The sequence below is a fragment of the Liolophura sinensis genome, chromosome 1 (assembly GCF_032854445.1).
Source record: "Liolophura sinensis isolate JHLJ2023 chromosome 1, CUHK_Ljap_v2, whole genome shotgun sequence".
NCBI lineage: Eukaryota > Metazoa > Mollusca > Polyplacophora > Chitonida > Chitonidae > Liolophura > Liolophura sinensis.
The window spans coordinates 7035444-7054790 of NC_088295.1; the positions used below are offsets into that span (position 1 = coordinate 7035444).

At 39.2% G+C, this 19347-nt stretch overlaps 1 protein-coding gene across 1 annotated transcript in view; it reads right to left on the reverse strand.

Moving 5' to 3' along the window:
* Positions 1-19347, reverse strand: part of LOC135471490 (protein CLEC16A-like) — a 45558-nt gene that overhangs the window by 10243 nt on the left and 15968 nt on the right. The window contains 8 exon segments of the mRNA XM_064750749.1: positions 1635-1755; positions 13231-13359; positions 13855-13905; positions 16233-16291; positions 16294-16341; positions 16344-16385; positions 17582-17651; positions 17855-17907. Coding sequence (XP_064606819.1) covers positions 1635-1755; positions 13231-13359; positions 13855-13905; positions 16233-16291; positions 16294-16341; positions 16344-16385; positions 17582-17651; positions 17855-17907 — 573 coding nt within the window.

The following is a 19347-nucleotide window of genomic DNA, read 5'->3' on the forward strand; positions in this document are numbered from 1 at the left end:
TGATTGGCTATCTGTGTACTATTAGTGGCGACTTCAACCCTGTGATTGGCCAAAAACTCTAACGAAACTGGACACCAACAGTCTCTGATCCTCCTCTCACAATATCTCTCCTTACTTCATGCCACCTCATTATCCAGGTGTCACTCATCTGTGGCAAGAACAATGCTTCAGAATGGTCAGAAAGGGCAGTAAAACCTCCACGTGTTTGGCCGAGATCATGTGAGCCACTAATCAGAAAATATATCTGTCAAGATGGTAGATAAAAGTAAAGATGCACCTATTTGTCTCTGGAAACTATTTTAGTGGCTAAAACTAACATATCCTACTGATGAGAATTCTCTATTTCAGTTTTCTTGTTCAATAACACTGTTGGGGCCTCCGTAGCTCAGTCGGTTAGCGCGCTAGCGCAGCGTAATGACCCAGAAGCCTCTCACCAATGCGGTCGCTGTGAGCTCAAGACCAGCTCATGCTGCCTTCCTCTCCGGCCGTACGTGGGAAGGTCTGCCAGCAACCTGCGGATGGTCGTGGGTTTCCCCCGGGCTTTGCCCGGTTTCCACCCACCATAATGCTGGCCGCCGTCGTATAAGTGAAATATTCTTGAGTACGGCGTAAAACAAAAAAAAAAAAAAAAATCAATAACACTGTTAAATATGTTGTTTCTCTAAAAGAAATAATTCAATAATTCAATTGTGTAATAACAGACATGGGAGTCTATACTACAAGTGTTTAATACTAAGCCTTTGTATATTTGAGCTTCAATATTCTACTTAAGTAACTTGAAATCAACTTTGCTCAGGGGTGTTCAGAAATAATATCTTCAAGTGCCCAAGGGCTATGAATACTAACGAGACGGCCCTAAAAATAGCCTTTTAATAATATGACTGTCATTGGCTTGCCAATGTAGAAAAACTAGTTAGAACTTAAATAACTCCCATTTATCTTGCTGATGAAAAATATCACTATTTAAATTAGTTAGCTAAAATGAATTTGATATAAACTTGATTTATAAAAAAAACATGTCAAATGATACAATTCATAGATAAAATGGAAGTCAGTGAAATACTATTTTGTCTAGTGAGAATTTAAAATGCCTTCACACAGGCTACACTTATAACTTTTGATGGTCACTGCAACTTAAAAAAGTGCAGACAAATTATGTGTACATGTAACCGATAAAATGGGCTACGTAACCAACATTTTTATTATGAACTCTTTTTTTTATCCATCACATATCAATCTGTCAAAGCTAGAACTTTATGTTTGTAAGGTACTCAATCGTGCCGGACAAAATTCTTTCACAGCTTTTTTATGACAACACCTGTAACTGTGATTGTGTGTGTCTCTGCACGCTCACTATTTGTAGAGCTTGTACTAAAAAAAAAAACATGTTTAGTGTTTTTATGCTTCAAATTGAGAGCCCTGGTTTGAACAATGTAACAGATGACACTCATATACAAGTCAACTCAGCATGTTGTATAGACAAACCCCAGGTTATTCCCTGTGAGTGACTGCAATCCACAATCACAACTTGAAAACACTTCAATAGACCAGAATAAAGCTATGCAGTTTTATCTTCACTAAATCCATGAAAAATTTCATGGCCCATTTTTACTAAAAGGGTCAAACAAACTTACTGAGATCGAGCACGTCAGATATCTTGACACAGTTTTCATCAAGTGTGAGAGGCAGTTGGGATTCAGACTCCTGGAGTAATGTCAGCGATAAATCTCGTAGCAAGAAAAACACACGGATTGCCTGAAACAAGCAGAGGATACAACCACATTATCACTTCATATCAATTCTTACCACACAATGTAGGGACTTTATTTAGAAGCCTGATGAACCATTACTGTCTCATCAGATACAGTAGATCAAGATAGTAACAAGCACATGTACATGTATGAATGACATTCACACAGTCATGATTGAGCAGATGGTGACAGTGTGCACAGCTACATGTATGAAGGGTGACATTCACACAGTAGTGATGGAGCAGATGGTGACAGTGTGCACAGCTACATGTATAAAGGGTGACATTCACACAGTAGTGATGGAGCAGATGGTGACAGTGTGCACAGCTACATGTATGAAGGGTGACATTCGCACAGTTGTGATGGAGCAGACGGTGGCAGTGTGCACAGCTACATGTATGAAGGGTGACATTTACACAGTAGTGATGGAGCAGACGGTGACAGTGTGCACAGCTACATGTATGAAGGGTGACATTCACACAGTAGTGATGGAGCAGATGGTGACAGTGTACACAGCTACATGTATGAAGGGTGACATTCACACAGTAGTGATGGAGCAGATGGCGACAGTGTGCACAGCTACATGTATGAAGGGTAACATTCAGTCATGATTGAGCAGATGGTGACAGTGTGCACAGCTACATGTATGAAGGGTGACATTCACACAGTAGTGATGGAGCAGATGGTGACAGTGTGCACAGCTACATGTATGAAGGGTGACATTCACACAGTAGTGATGGAGCAGATGGTGACAGTGTGCACAGCTACATGTATGAAGGGTGACATTCACACAGTAGTGATGAAGCAGATGGTGACAGTGTGCACAGCTACATGTATGAAGGGTGACATTTACACACTAGTGATGGAGCAGATGGTGACAGTGTGCACAGCTACATGTATGAAGGGTGACATTCACACAGTAGTGATGGAGCAGATGGTGACAGTGTGCACAGCTACATGTATGAAGGGTGACATTTACACACTAGTGATGGAGCAGATGGTGACAGTGTGCACAGCTACATGTATAAAGGGTGACATTCAAGGATGTGATGGAGCAGATGGTGACTGTGCACAGCTACATGTATGAAGGGTGACATTCACACAGTAGTGATGGAGCAGATGGTGACAGTGTGCACAGCTACATGAATGGTGACATTTACACACTAGTGACGGAGCAGATGGTGACAGTGTGCACAGCTACATGTATGAAGGGTGACATTCACACAGTAGTGATGGAGCAGATGGTGACAGTGTGCACAGCTACATGTATGAAGGGTGACATTTACACACTAGTGATGGAGCAGATGGTGACTGTGCACAGCTACATGTATGAAGGGTGACATTCAAGGATGTGATGGAGCAGATGGTGACAGTGTGCACAGCTACATGTATGAAGGGTGACATTCACACAGTAGTGATGAAGCAGATGGTGACAGTGTGCACAGCTACATGTATGAAGGGTGACATTCACACAGTAGGGATGGAGCAGCTGGTGACAGTGTGCACAGCTACATGTGTGAAGAGTGACATTCACACAGTAGTGATGGAGCAGATGGTGACAGTGTGCACAGCTACATGTATGAAGGGTGACATTCACACAGTAGTGATGGAGCAGATGGTGACAGTGTGCACAGCTACATGTATGAAGGGTGACATTTACACACTAGTGATGGAGCAGATGGTGACAGTGTGCACAGCTACATGTATGAAGGGTGACGTTCAAGGATGTGATGGAGCAGATGGTCCATGTGAGATGATACACTCACAAAGTACAGTTAACTTTGCATATTACATCTACAATAGACCAGGCCAGGGCTAAGTTGCACACTCCTATAAAGTTATCTATAGATACCACATCAACATTTGTACTGGCCAGGGCAGGACTGTACTGCATGAACAAGACAGAGTGCCAATGTGTCTACAGCTATGAGAACTCAGAAGCTGATGAAAACAAAAAGGGATGTGTGTCACAGATAACACCTGATATTGATCTTATTTCTTTTTTCAATTCTATTAAAATAGGTTTCTCTTCATTGCACAGGCAATTTCCAGCTACAGATAGTAGAGGCTGTATGGGAAATGAAAACCAAGAATACATTTGTGCTGAGATGTTAAGCTCTACTTCTGGGTAAGATTGCATGTGACTGGGACCTTGCCTCCTTGGACAAACCAGCCTGAGCCTTCTGTGAAACAATCAATAGTGCCTGTCGTCGATAACCTCAGTGGAAGCCCTGCCTTACCAGCAATTCCAGGAAAATCAGCCCCTGGATGTTTTCTAGGAAAGAGTCCTGAGAGTGGGAGACCCAGTCTCCTATCTGAGCTACATTATCTACATTAATACATCAGACTATCTGACTACACTGAAAGTCAGAATCATCATGAACGTTTATTTTAAGAACTGGTCAACACAACTGCAGACTGTATTCACACCGCAAAGTGCAATGAAAGGCTTGAATACATGCACGCCACCTGTCAAAGGCTTGAATACATGCACGTCATCTGTCAAAGGCTTGAATACATGCATGTCATCTGCCAAGGGCTTGTTAAAGGCTTGAATACATGCATGTCATTTGTCAAAGGCTTCAATACATGCATGTCATTTGTCAAAGGCTTCAATACACGCACGTCATTTGTCAAAGGCTTGTTAAAGGCTTGAATACATGCATGTCATCCGTCAAAGGCTTCAATACATGCATGTCATCTGTCAAAGGCTTCAATACATGCATGTCATCCGTCAAAGGCTTTAATACATGCACGTCATTTGTCGAAGGCTTGTTAAAGGCTTCAATACATGCATGTCATCTGTCAAAGGCTTCAATACATGCATGTCATCTGTCAAAGGCTTCAATACATGCATGTCATCTATCAAAGGATCCAATACATGCATGTCATCTGTCAAAGGCTTCAGTACATGCACATCATCTGTCAAAGGCTTTAATACATGCACGTCATTTGTCGAAGGCTTGTTAAAGGCTTGAATACATGCATGTCATCTGTCAAAGGCTTCAATACATGCATGTCATCCGTCAAAGGCTTCAATACATGCATGTCATCCGTCAAAGGATCCAATACATGCATGTCATCTGTCAAAGGCTTCAATACATGCACGCCACCTGTCAAAGGCTTCAATACATGCATGTCATCTGTCAAAGGATCCAATACATGCACGTCATTTGTCAAAGGCTTCAACACATGCACGTCATCTGAGAAAGGCTTCAATACATGCACGTCATCTGTCAAAGGCTTCAATACATGCACGTCATTTGTCAAAGGCTTCAATACATGCACGCCACCTGTCAAAGGCTTCAATACATGTATGTCATCTGTCAAAGGCTTCAATACATGCATGTCATTTGTCAAAGGATCTAATACATGCACATCATCGGTCAAAGCATCCAATACATGCACATCATTTGTCAAAGGATCCAATACATGCATGTCATCTGTCAAAGGCTTCAATACATGCAAGTCATCTGTCAAAGGCTTCAATACAAGCATGTCATTTGTCAAAGGCTTCAATACATGCACGGTGTTTTTTTTTTCTTCTAGTTCGCACTTGCCTTTCATTTGATGTCATTTTATTTCAGTATTACATGTATGCGAGCCTTTTATGACCTACTTTGCAAAATTTCTGATGTTTCTATATACCACAGCAAGTGATCATATATATGAAAACATTTCAGCCAAGCCTATAATGACGCTGCATACAATTATTTAAGGCTGAGTGTATCACCCTTTGTCATACATATTTAGATCTTACTACTGATTCACGTTCACTGTTTAGGTCCTAGGCAGACATGCCTACCCCTAGTGAATGTAATGTGTACAAACATTCATGTTTACCTGTACAAATCCAATTTTATGTGTACAAAATCACGACAACAATGCGGCAGACACATTTTTTTTTAAACCCCTCTTAAAACTCACTTCAAATAAAAACACTGATGCAAAACACGCTAACCTTTTACTTATGTCACTAAAACAGGAATGTCAGGAATTCAAAAAATGGGCTAAGGTGGCCCAGAGGGGAAGCAAAAGACACATTTGGTGTGTTAGTTTGGATCATTAAGAGGAAAATTCTTCATGTTCTATTTTAACATAATGAGGCTGTTAAGGATTCAGCATGTTTACCTGGTGTATAATCATTAATATGTTCTGTATATTTTTTTTTTTTTTTTTTTTTTTTTTACGGTTTACTTAATCTTGAGTTCATTGAGTTTGACAGCCGTTCTCAGCTGGGAACCTGTACTGATCATGTCATGAAGTGGATTTTCAGGTTGTGACGCTCCAATTCTGAAAATTACCGGGTGCTTGTTCAAGAATTTCTCACTGTAAGTGACTTCTGTGCTTTTACGTTTGCTTTCTTTGCACACATCACCACCATGCATTTTGCCGGGAAAGGCATGTTCAACAAGGGTTGACATAACGAGACGGAATAAACAGGTGACCATTCTGAAATCCTTTGTGCGCTTCATTGAAGCTATATTAATTTGCAAGTTAGGGGTTTCCTGCTAGATCCTCGCTGTAATAGGAATGCTACAATAGTGGATCTGATATTAAAAAACGGTTAAAAAAAAAAAAAAAAGGAAATCGGCCTTCGGATTTTATTTTCTTCTGGATATGCCGTCTAAGCGTATTTTCTACTTTTTTGGATTATGGTTGTATTTTGTACATGTCTGGGGTACAAAATACGCCAAAATTGTCCAAGTAGGCAGGTCTGCCTAGGCTACCCAACACTCCATTTTGTGCATTAAATAACACAACAGGAAATCCTGTGATGAAAACAATCTTAACATAACAATCATAACAGCTTGAGCCCGTTGTTTATCTGTTACTGGGAAATACGAGACGTGTATATTCAGAGAAACGAGTTACAAGGCCAACGTGCAGCTTATGGTTCAGTTTAGCCTGTATTATCATGGAACACATCACATAATGATTTATAAGTAATCCTATATTAGACATTGAGACAGTCTATGAACATACCACACTTGCTTCAGGTATGAATTTCTATACTACACTTTAAAGAATGATGCAATGAATGTTTGACCCATTTGTCGTCCTAAGTAAGCACAATGTTCAGGCAAAGGAGACGGCAAATGAGGCAATGACAACCCAGATGATCTGAACTGTGAGGCAGTCGGTTCTTGTCGGGTGTCAAGTGTGCCAGGCAGAAGAAAAGCCCATTCTGACTTGTGCTGGTTTCATTTTCAATATGAATTTATTTTCAATTTGTGCCCGATAATAACATCAAATGTGTATCGCCCATGGCGATACACAAGAATCAATGCCACATATACAGACAGGCACAGTTTCACTTTCATTCCAGCAGTGTTTTACTTCTCAGAAATCCACTCATATCCATTTCCAGTCACTCTGAAAATTGAAGATGTTATTCCTCGAACAACTCGAGATTATGAGAACATCACACGAGGCAAGCAGCAATCACTGGGCCAGCCTGAACATTTTCGCATTTCTCAGAAATAGTCATGCACTGCACAAAAACAATTTGTTACACTATAGCTGTGTAAATTAAGTTTGATGTGCTGAGAGGACACAGATACAAGCTATACTGGAGGACAAATAAGACACGTGGCAGCTGCAAGTATGGGTACATCCGTTCTCACTGAATATATGAAAATGTTGATATTTCAAATAATTTATTTTTTTCTCTACTGAACTGTATCTCAAAAAACGTGCAAAGCCTGTCTTATTTTACTTGTACACATAATTATTCAGGGGCATTTTCCATGCTTCTGCATACCTTCACTGTCAACACAAACACATGTCTGGGCCGATTTGGCTACTCGTGATCAGTGTGATAAAGTACATGGAAAACCACTGCAAATCAGGACAGGAATCTAAACCATGTACATGTAGTAACAAACATTGTCATACACACAATTCTCTGAAAATACAACATAGAGTGTTTTTTATCACAAACTTCCGATTACATACAGGAAATAAAGGTTTAACCACAAAGTGTCACACTACATGAATTTCCCCCAAAATACAGAAAAACAAAATGGCATCATAACTAAAATGATGATTAGCATAGACTTCCTCATAAATACAGGATCTAAGCACATACCAAGAAGCATCATGATGTCAATTCCAATAAAATTAAGAAAAGAAAAAACAGCGTAACACCACAAAATGGCTGTTCAGCACAAACTTCCTATAAAATGGAGAAACATGTGACTCGTACATTTCGTTTACTTGGAAATGTACCAGACCTAATCAATCCGCCCCGTGAAAGACACGCCTCACCCAACTGTTACAAACTTTTCTTATTTTTGAAAACTAACATTCATTTGGCTACAAAAGACAACAATTTATACATATACATGTATAAAGACAACAATTTATACATGTACATGTATAAAGATAAAAATTTATATATAAAGAATTTATACATATTATTTAGATATTAAAAAAAAAAATTCACAACGAACTAACATAATACTTGCGGTAAGAAATAACTGAAGTTGGTGAGGATCTGACTTCCACTTGGGTTTGGGGGTGGGTCTGAGGGTGGGTTTGGGGGTGGGTCTGAGGGTTGGGGGCGTGCACAGCAATCCCGCACCTTTACTTCAAAAGTATGGCCAAAGTGCAGTGTTTGACAGCAGGAAATTATGTCCACATGGGTATTAACAATGATAAAAGGGATTTTTCTTTCCCTGAACATAAACACTTCACTTCCCTTGAACAGCATAACGTCAGGTGATATCGATCAGCTGCCTTTCTTGGAATTTCTCAGTAAAAAGAAAACTACAATCTTCACATGCTAATCACTTCATACAGGGGAGTGAACCACGGAGAACATGTTACATATTGCATCAGTTAACAGGACTTCTGAGAAATATAAATTAATGTCTTCAGGTACATGCTGTTTGTTAGACATTAGCTTTTTTAAAAATTGGCTTTGCTCAAGTAATTTTTAATTGCTAGCTAGAACTGATAATAGATAGCAGGTACAATCATCTTCACACATATAAGTTACCCATCTTGGTAGACAGTTTTTTCTAGGACAAATATTCAGTCTTTTACAGAGCAGATACAATTACCAATTTTATTATGGTAACATAGTTTGTATGTAACTTTACAACTTAACACACTTGAAGCAGTTAATCTACACGTGTTTAGCTTTTAAGCAGCCAATCCACTATCCAATTAAAATGTTGTTTAGACACGGCCTGACCAATTGCTTCCAGGGTGACCAACTGGATGTCATTACCTAAGGCATACGGAAGTAGCTGCGTTAAAGATACACCAGACACTCTGCCTTGCAGCAAGCACGTTTTAAATGCTTTAAACGACTTACCTGCCCTACCTACCCAGTTTCTAGGTTCTTTGCTTTTAATACTGATAGGATCCACACATTAACTTATGAATGTTATTTTACATCTGCACACAAGACTTATGATTTGTATTGTAAGTTATCGTGAAAAGGTCTCTTGGTCTTTATATTACGTCATATGTTAGCCTTGGATTATTACATAGCCCTTTATTTGCCTCACTGCGGTAGGCATCAGTTGCCTCCTTTTTTGGTATTGCACTAAGCTATATTGTGCTGCATAAGCCAACATACTTGAAATAATTACAAGAGTGTTGCTGACAAGTATGGACATTTTGTTGCTTTGTCGCGTGCTTACAGCACTATTAGAAGAGAATATTAGTGTAGATTAGACCAATTTATTAATATGCAAATAAATTTATTAAGCCCATTGTGTGTGTTTTGTTTTCATGCTGAGTAGTTCTGCAGAGAAAATCGATCCAATATGTACACATTTCCAAATCCCTACTTATTTGCTGACCTCAGTTTGTTCAACCTGAAACTCATTTTAAGTGCACTACTCTCCATTTAATCCAGACCTTTATTTACCTTGAACATATGCTTCAAACTACATGTAACAGCACAGACTACATGTAACAGCACAGACTTCATGTAACAACACAGACTACATGTAACAGCACAGACTTCATGTAACAGCACAGACTACATGTAATAGCACAAACTACATGTAACATCACAGACTACATGTAACAGCACAAACTACATGTAACAGTGCAAACTAAATGTAACAGCACAGACTACATGTAACAGCACAAACTATATGTAACAGCACAGAATACATGTAGCAGCACAGACTACATGTGACAGCACAAACTGTATGTAACAGCACAGACTACATGTAACAGCACAAACTACATGTAACAGCACAAACTACATGTACATGTAACAGCACAGACTATATGTAACAGCACAAACTACATGTAACAGCACAAACTACATGTAACATCACAGACTACATGTAACAGTACAAACTACATGTAACAGCACAAACTACATGTAACAGCAAAGACTACATGTGACAGCACAGAATACATGTAGCAGCACAGACTACACGTGACAGCACAAACTGTATGTAACAGCACAGACTACATGTAACAGCACAAACTACATGTAACAGCACAAACTACATGTACATGTAACAGCACAGACAATATGTAACAGCACAAACTATATGTAACAGCACAAACTACATGTAACATCACAGACTACATGTAACAGTACAAACTACATGTAACAGCACAAACTACATGTAACAAAAAAGACTACATGTAACAGCACAGGCTACATGTAACAGCACAGGCTACATAAAACAGCACAGACCACATGTAACATCACAAACTACATGTAACATCACAGATTACATGTAATAGCACAAACTACATGTAACAGCACAGACTACATGTATCAGCACAGAATACATGTATCAGCACAAACTACATGTACATGTAACAGCACAGGCTACATGTAACAGCACAGTGCACAAACTACATGTAACAGAACAGACTATATTTAACAGCACAAACTTCATGTAACAGCACAAACTACATGTAACGGCACAGGCTACATGTCACAGCACAAACTACATGTATCAGCACAGACAACATGTGACAGCACAAACTACATGTAACAGCACAGACTACATGTAACAGCACAAACTACATGTAACAGCACAGACTACATTTAACAGTACAAACTACATGCAAGAGCATGAACTACATGTAACAGCACAAACCAAAGTTTTCCTCTCTAAAATATGTATATATGTAAATATACTAAGCAAGTGCAGTCAAAAGCAACAAGAATAAGTCAAATCTAAAATGAGAAAACCCATATTTATAGTGTAACTACTCTAATTCCCCAATCAACACTGAGGGCATGTTAATTACAGGTAGATGTATGTGAAGAATAAAACCCTTCAACTTGCTTTAAGTAAAAGAAAACAAGAAAAACGAGTCAGCATCAGTGGAAAGACCATTAAAACGATATTTGACAATACCTTTACTCTTCCTTCAGATTTTTTTCACCAAATAAATATATTTATTTATCTGATTGGTGTTTGATGCCACCCTCAAGAATATTTCACTTGGTGGGCTATATTAATGATGTACAAGTATGCTGGCAACAACGTCGCTCAGTTCTTCTACACCTTTACACTCAGGCATGAAAAAACATGCTTGAGAACATTGTTTGGAACTGTGAAATGTGAACTCACGAAACAGTAAGTCTAACATTAAATGCCTATCTGAAGGCCAGACAAAAGTGAGTGTGAAGTCAACCCAGACATACTTTTAATTAAAAAAAAAAGTTATTTTCAGATACAGTTTACAATTGTCTTTCTACTGTTTATATTTCATCTGTATGTTTTTTTTTCCAACAGGACCTTCACTTGGAGTAGCCACATGGGTGTGCAGTTCTCGCACAAATGTAAATAAATGAAAGCCCAAAAAAGGCTTAATCACAAAAACACAGCAAACAGCTTGTGACATTCAGGCTTCAGATTGACATCTTGTGGGTCAGGGGAGATAACCATATGTCTATCTGGAGAATCAAGAAAACAACGACTGTAGTGCTACTTGTTTGTGTGAACTCCAAAAGAACAACACATTATTGTGGAAATGTAACAGTATTATACTAGAGTTCAGCATTATGATGAAAATGTATATGTAAAAACCATCAAGAGGATCCATGTTCCTGATCCTTGAAGCATTTTCAACTTTAGTGTTTGGTGGGTTTTGATGGGGTGGGATGGGGTGGGGTGGGAGAAGGTGTTACAAACTATACAGTGGCAACGTCGAGATAGGAATTGATCACATAGGTGATACACTCGAGGTGAGCATTTCGTCATTACAAAGTGGCATACAGATATGTAATTAGAGTGAGTGACTCGTCATTACAAAGTGGCATACAGATACGTAATTAGAGTGAGTGACTCGTCATTACAAAGTGGCATACAGATACGTAATTAGAGTGAGTGACTCGTCATTACAAAGTGGCATACAGATACGTAATTAGAGTGAGTGACTCGTCATTACAAAGTGGCATACAGATACGTAATTAGAGTGAGTGACTCAAAAGATTTGGCTATACAATCTACATATTTCAAAATATTTCTTGTCTATAATTTCATGGCCATATTTATACACAAGTAAGTCACAAGTAACTGTTTTGAATGACTATTACTTAAAAACATTAATCTTTTATACAACTGAACTTAAGGGATTCTAAAGATGTTGGCAAAAAATTTCCTAACATAAACTGAAAGTGTACAGTAATCAAAAACTCATTCATATCTTTCCAGATTCTAGTTTATGGCTACAGTGCATGTATAAAACTGAAACATTTACAGAGACAATATCAGTTCTTGTCAGCATCACAAGCAACATTAACTGTAGGTAGTAAAGTTTTCAAATCACGAAACCAGTCGCCGTGCCATCTTCACTGTGCAGACACTACCTGCCACCATACCATCTTAAGTGTGTAGCCAATACCTGCCACATACCATCTTAACTATACAACCACTACCATCCACCATTGCATCTTAAGTGTGCAGTCAATACCATCCACCATACCATCTTAAGTGTGCAGCCAGTACCTGCCACCATACCATCTTAAGTGTGCAGTCAGTACCTGCCACCATACCATCTTAACTATGCAACCACTACCATCCACCGTACCATCTTCACGATGCTGTTACTGCCTGCCACGGTATCATCTTAACTGTGCTGCCATTACCCCCACCATATCATCTTAACTAAGCAGCCACTACTAGCCACCATACCATCTTAACTATGAAGCCACTACCAGCCACCTTACCATCTTAAGTGTGCAGCCACTACCATCCACCATAACATCTTCATGATGCAGCCACTCCCTGCCACTGTACTATCTTAAATATGTAGCCATTACCTGCTGCCATACCATCTTAACTCTACAGCTACTACCTGATGCCATACCATCTTAACTATGCAGTCACTACCTGTTGCCCAACATCTTATCTTAAGTTTAGCATCTTAACTATGCAGGAACTATTGGCTGCCATAACATCTTCACGATGCAGCCACTACCTGTTGGTATACATGTAGATGCAAAGGTAGCATGGATATTAATGATCTGTTAACTCACCCTCCTTGCTCGCTCCACCTCCCCACATGGCAACCTCTTGTTGAAGTCTATCCCTGTTAGAGGTGTGCCCGCTGGAGGCAGCAGGATGGATGCATCCATCATTAGGTATTCCACATTTAGCGGCCGTGTCTACAGTATAAACAAGATAAAATCAGGAGAAATCACATCTTGCGAGGTGCTACCATTTATTTAGCCACATAGATGTAGCTGTTTAGAGTGGTATGTGTGGACACACTAACGCACATGGACATTATGCCTATGGTAGATATTCCAACATCCAGGCTCTCATCAGTTCTTATGTGTACTTTTCTAGGTTTTTGACTTGATACTATAGCCATGCCCAGTTTCAAGTGTTAATGATTCACATAAAATGCACAAAATTTGCGAACTGTGACTGATGGCCTACAGTGATAATGCTACAAGATTGTTTGCCTTGTAATGAGGAAATCTTTGTCATGCACTCATGGTCACCTTCCACCTAGCTGGCTTATTACCCTGTACACAGCATCAACTTAACATGCTGAGAGCAAGATAAAAATAATCAAGAGTTAATGTGAATTGAACATGTGTAAATAGGTAAACAAAAATCTGCACCATTCAGAGTTAACAGGAACTAAGACTCACCTTAAGTTCTCTGTATTCATCTTCAAACATGTCAAGAAAAATTTCTTCACTCTGAAATCAAGAATGGAAATGGACTCAAAGAAAGTTCACTTGATTACCGTAAATCAGGAGGAGTTTAGCCAACGATTTTAAAAAGTGTATCCCATGATTCCTTGTGACACATGGTGATTCTTAATAATTTAATAATTGGGCACGGGGGGGGGGGGGGGGGGGGGGGGGCAGTGGGGGTCTGAGGACTGTGTTTACAGGATTGTAGATACGTGTGACAAGACAAATAACCATGATTACACTTCAGTGAACATGTAACTGACAGCTCCATTAGAATCACTACACAGCTACGGCGAGAATGCACATCTCACCTATCGTGTGCCCAGTGGAGTCATGCCAAAACGCTTCAGTAAGCAAAAAACTGTTAGCACTAGTACCATCTCTGCATATTTTCTACCAAAATGCAGGGGAGAATATGCTATGCCAAAACAGGCAAGGTTGAGGTCATACGGTGCACGGTAACAAATAGGCCAACACTGATAAGCATAGGCATAAGTCTTTCAAAACATCAATGAACGACAAATATGTGTTTAAAGTAAATAAATAGTCATGTGTGTTTTAGAAGCTAATTTACAAATATAAATACAACACTTCACTGCACCGACTTACCACGATTAGGTTCAGTTTTACAGGTTTGCATTTGTCGGAGTAAGAAAATCCTTTTCATGCCATTTGCTTGAATCATAACTCGTGATCCATCTTACCAGTGTAGGCTTTGATGATCTAACTTTCGTTATATGGTTAAATTTCGTTAAATTTGGGAGAAGGTGCCAAACTATAACCTATTGAGCATTCAGATACAAATGGCTGAGTTGTATTGATATCATGGCTAATCCCAGCGTTTCACACAGCTCTGGGTAGTCTTTGAAGTTTCAACATAGTTTAAGAAATCCAATCCGACCACTTGATGTTTTAATGCTACTCAGTGTACATGGGTTATGTGTGTTGCTTAAACCACTGAAATACACGACTACATGGTTTCAGTGAAAATGGTTTAGTAGCAAAGTCCATAGAGGTCTCACAGAAATTACTGCTCATGCATTTCAATGAACATGTGGCTGCATGTAAATTAATGGACTTCCGTCTCCCCCTCGTCTAGATTTGGTCTAGAATTGACTATTCCAAAATGTGATTTGTTAAATTTGTTTACGGGGCTGTGAACAGACAACACCGTTCTCAGGATAATGCTATCATTGGGCGACCTCCACATAACCTGAACAATTAAGCGTTCGCCCATTTAATTGAGGCCTGCAAGTGTAACCCACAAATTTAGCCTGTCAACCTGAGAAGTGATATGTCAAGTAGCCTGTTAAATGTGGACATTTTTTAATTATATAGGTTTGTTGTAATTGTTGCTGAATACTTTATTCACTTTAATTCATGAGTAAAAACAAAGGTGACTGGTCGGGGAATCTTTAAGCCTCACTGTCGAGTACTGTAGCTGACCCCCAAACGGTAAGGATTAGCAACCTACGCCTTCATGAAGTCTAATGAAGGAGGAGGGAGGCTAATATCTCATATGTCATGCCGCCCCAACTCAGACTGTGCAGATGTAACCGACAGGCGAAATCACTTTCATTGTAACAGGTCAAATTATGTCATCGATCAAAAAAAAAAATTTTTTTTTCTTGACAACCAACAGACCCACCTTGAGAACAAGTTAATGGCTTCTCATGCGCAACCAACAACGTTGAGGGTGTAGCGGAACTAGTGGGTGTATAATCAGCCTATTCTCAGTCCATGCTTAGGGAATTTACCCCATGTGACAAGGATCAGCACGCAGGCCACGACTGGCATGACCTCACAACTTTGGACTGATCAATCTCCCTTGTCATTTTCTCTGGCTACTCAAATCCGCTGAAGTTTACGGCCAGAAATTTTCAGCTTAACACTACATGATTTACGTATAGGACAATGAGGACCTATACATTCGTGTGGAGAAAGTAACGTCTAGCAGACATGAAACTTTTAGTTTTTTGTCTATTAGTATTATGTCCCATACAATAAATAACCATCTACACAAGCACGACTTCTCCATGCAGTTACTTTGTTAAATAATATATACATACATAGGTGTTAAACACAGTGACTGGCTTCAGGGATTTCAACCGATTACAACTAACCCAAAAAAGAAATTTTCTGAACTGACAAATGAAGGAGCTAACCCAACAAACTGACTCATCGTTCAGTAACTGGTCTCGCAGACGTCTTGCACAATTCTGAATAAGTAATTTACTAAATTTTCTTTGACATTACAGAAATTTGCAGACTTATACAAACAGGAACTAATGTCAGTGCTTTCAGACACCTTACCCGAGAGTACAACTGACCTTGTAGAAGTTGCGGAGTAGCTGAGTACTGCCCTCGCGTGCGTTCTCCACACAGGCCAGTGCTGGTCCTTTAGGTAGGACTTCCCACGTTTGTAGACAAGCTGCTTAACAGCTTGATGCTCAGCTCTAGTGTGGCTAACCTTACTTTGCTGGCTGTGAAAATAGAGAACAGATCCTATCAGAGTTTTCTGGGATGTACACAACTTCTTCTCAATTCTCACCACATGAAGCATATCAGCTTCTGTGTATTTAGTTAGTTATTTTCTGATTGTAGTGTACAGCCATACTTTTGAATTTTTTCACTTATTCGAAAGCTGAGTTATAGGTGGAAGGAACTGCTGTCTTGGGCAATTTACAGACAAACTTTACTGCCATAGGCCGCTCCTTGTCACCAAGGCCAAATAAACGGTGATAGCAGGGGAAGTTACCTAGGATTCCTGTCCTACATGTAGGTCGGGTTTGAACCCACACCTTTGTCTCTCTGTTTAGTTAGTCACACAAATAATATACTGATATCCCCCACTCTTTGGACAGGCCAGTGTGATGATACCTATCAGCTTCTCTGTATGGTTAAAGTCATGCAAATAATGTAGTGATATCACTTACTCTGCTGACAGGCCAGTGTGACAATACCTATCAGCTTCTCTGTATGGTTATAGTCACACAAATAATGTAGTGATATCACTTACTCTGCTGACAGGCCAGTGTGACGATACCTATCAGCTTCTCTGTATGGTTAAAGTCACGCAAATAATGTAGTGATATCACTTACTCTGCTGATCAGCCAGTGTGACAATACCTATCAGCTTCTCTGTATGGTTATAGTCACACAAATAATGTAGTGATATCACTTACTCTGCTGACAGGCCAGTGTGACGATACCTATCAGCTTCTCTGTATGGTTAAAGTCACGCAAATAATGTAGTGATATCACTTACTCTGCTGATCGGCCAGTGTCATGATATCTATCAGCTTCTCTGTATGGTTAGTCACACAAATAATGTAGTGATATCACTTACTCTGCTGATCGGCCAGTGTCATGATATCTATCAGTTTCTCTGTATGGTTAAAGTCACACAAATAATGTAGTGATATCACTTACTCTGCTGACAGGCCAGTGTGACAATACCTATCAGCTTCTCTGTATGGTTAAAGTCACACGAATAATGTAGTGATATCTCTTTCTCTGCTGATCGGCCAGTGTGATGATATCTATCAGTTTTTCTGTATGGTTAAAGTCACACAAATAATGTAGTGATATCACTTACTGCTGAGAGGCCAGTGTGACGATACCTATCAGCTTCTCTGTATGGTTAAAGTCACACAAATAATGTAGTGATATCACTTACTCTGCTGACAGGCCAGTGTAATGATACGTATCAACTTCTCCACCAATATCACATTGTAATGCTCCTTTGTCTGAAACAATAAGATACACCGTCAATACACAACCAACAGTAGACAACTGCCTGTCTTAAAACCTAATTTAAAACTGCAAAATATTTACAGGTAAGTGATGAGAATACCAGACTCTACAGGTAAAGCTTGATGCAAACCTCTACACATGAAATTTGAAGTGAAGCACTTGAGTCTCCTAATGCACCAAGTACAACAGGACTTACCTCTGAGCGATCAGTCGGCATGAGGACTGTGTCCAGTAACCCCTGGTGAATACCTAGAAAGTAAGGAAAACAGGTTAATGACGAGGTTGGTCGGGAGAACTGTCATGACAGCAGCCGGTGTGATAGGTAAACATTTGTTATCTTAAGATCTTAATAGTTAAATCATGAACTAATATTAGTGATACTCGGCTGAGATTAAGACCTGATACTGTGTTTTGTAATTGTTTTATATTTCATAACTTACATCCACATGTACATGTTTATCATTCATTGTAAACATCATATGGAAGAATGAATTGTGTTCTGTATTGCAGGTGTCACTTTCATAAAAATGAAAGTCATATTTCTCGTAGCTTTCTTTTCATAGAAAAGACCTTGTCTGGGTTATAGCGCCATAAGGCAGCGTCATTTATGAGAACAGCTCTAAAAAACTGATTTACAGAGTTTTGTGACAGTGGCCCCTGCTTCTTACATTACTATCTTCGTTATTTCTGGATTCCCTCTAAACTACTATCATCACAGGCATGAAAGGTAGCAAGATGCTTTACTGTTTGTTCATGAAATGAAATGTGATTGAAATGACTGATACACACACAAGAGTGAAGCAATACCTGTATAATAGAACAAAAGCCTCTACTCAATACGCCAACAATGGGAACGTTCTAAATAGAGTGCAATCTAATAAAAAAATAGTAAACTGACAGACAAATACTGCACTATTTTACTAAGAAAATGAGGTTGCTTGTAAAATATTTACAGGTAAGTGATGACAATACCATTTCACATGCACACATCTACATTGTACCTCATAAATCATGGCATTTCCATACTTATTTATTAAGACCAGTGAAACAAATACTGGTATTCAGTCCAAGCATATACAAATATGTACACTGGCATTTAGACACTGCAGAGCAGTTATTAAATTGTTTCCCCACTGAATGAGAGATAAAAAGACAACAGAGCAAATGATCAAAGACAATGAGAAGTTGAGCAGGAGAGTGATAATTCTGTGTATAAGTTCACAGTCAGACACACAGAACAAATGATCAAAAACAATGAGAAGTTGAGCAGGAGAGTGATAATTCTGTGTATAAGTTCACAGTCAGACACACAGAACAAATGATCAAAGACAATGAGAAGTTGAGCAGGAGAGTGATAATTCTGTGTATAACTTCACAGTCAGACACACAGAACAAATGATTGAAGACAATGAGAAGTTGAGCAGGAGAGTGATAATTCTGTGTATAAGTTCACAGTCAGACACACAGAACAAATGATCGAAGACAATGAGAAGTTGAGCAGGAGAGTGATAATTCTGTGTATAACTTCACAGTCAGACACACAGAACAAATGATCAATGATGATGAGAAGTTGAGCAGAAGAGTGATAATTCTGTGTATAAGTTCAGTCAAAGACACACAGAACAATGATCAAAGACAATGAGAAGTTGAAAATGAGACGTGATGTTTCTGTGTATAACTTCACAGTCA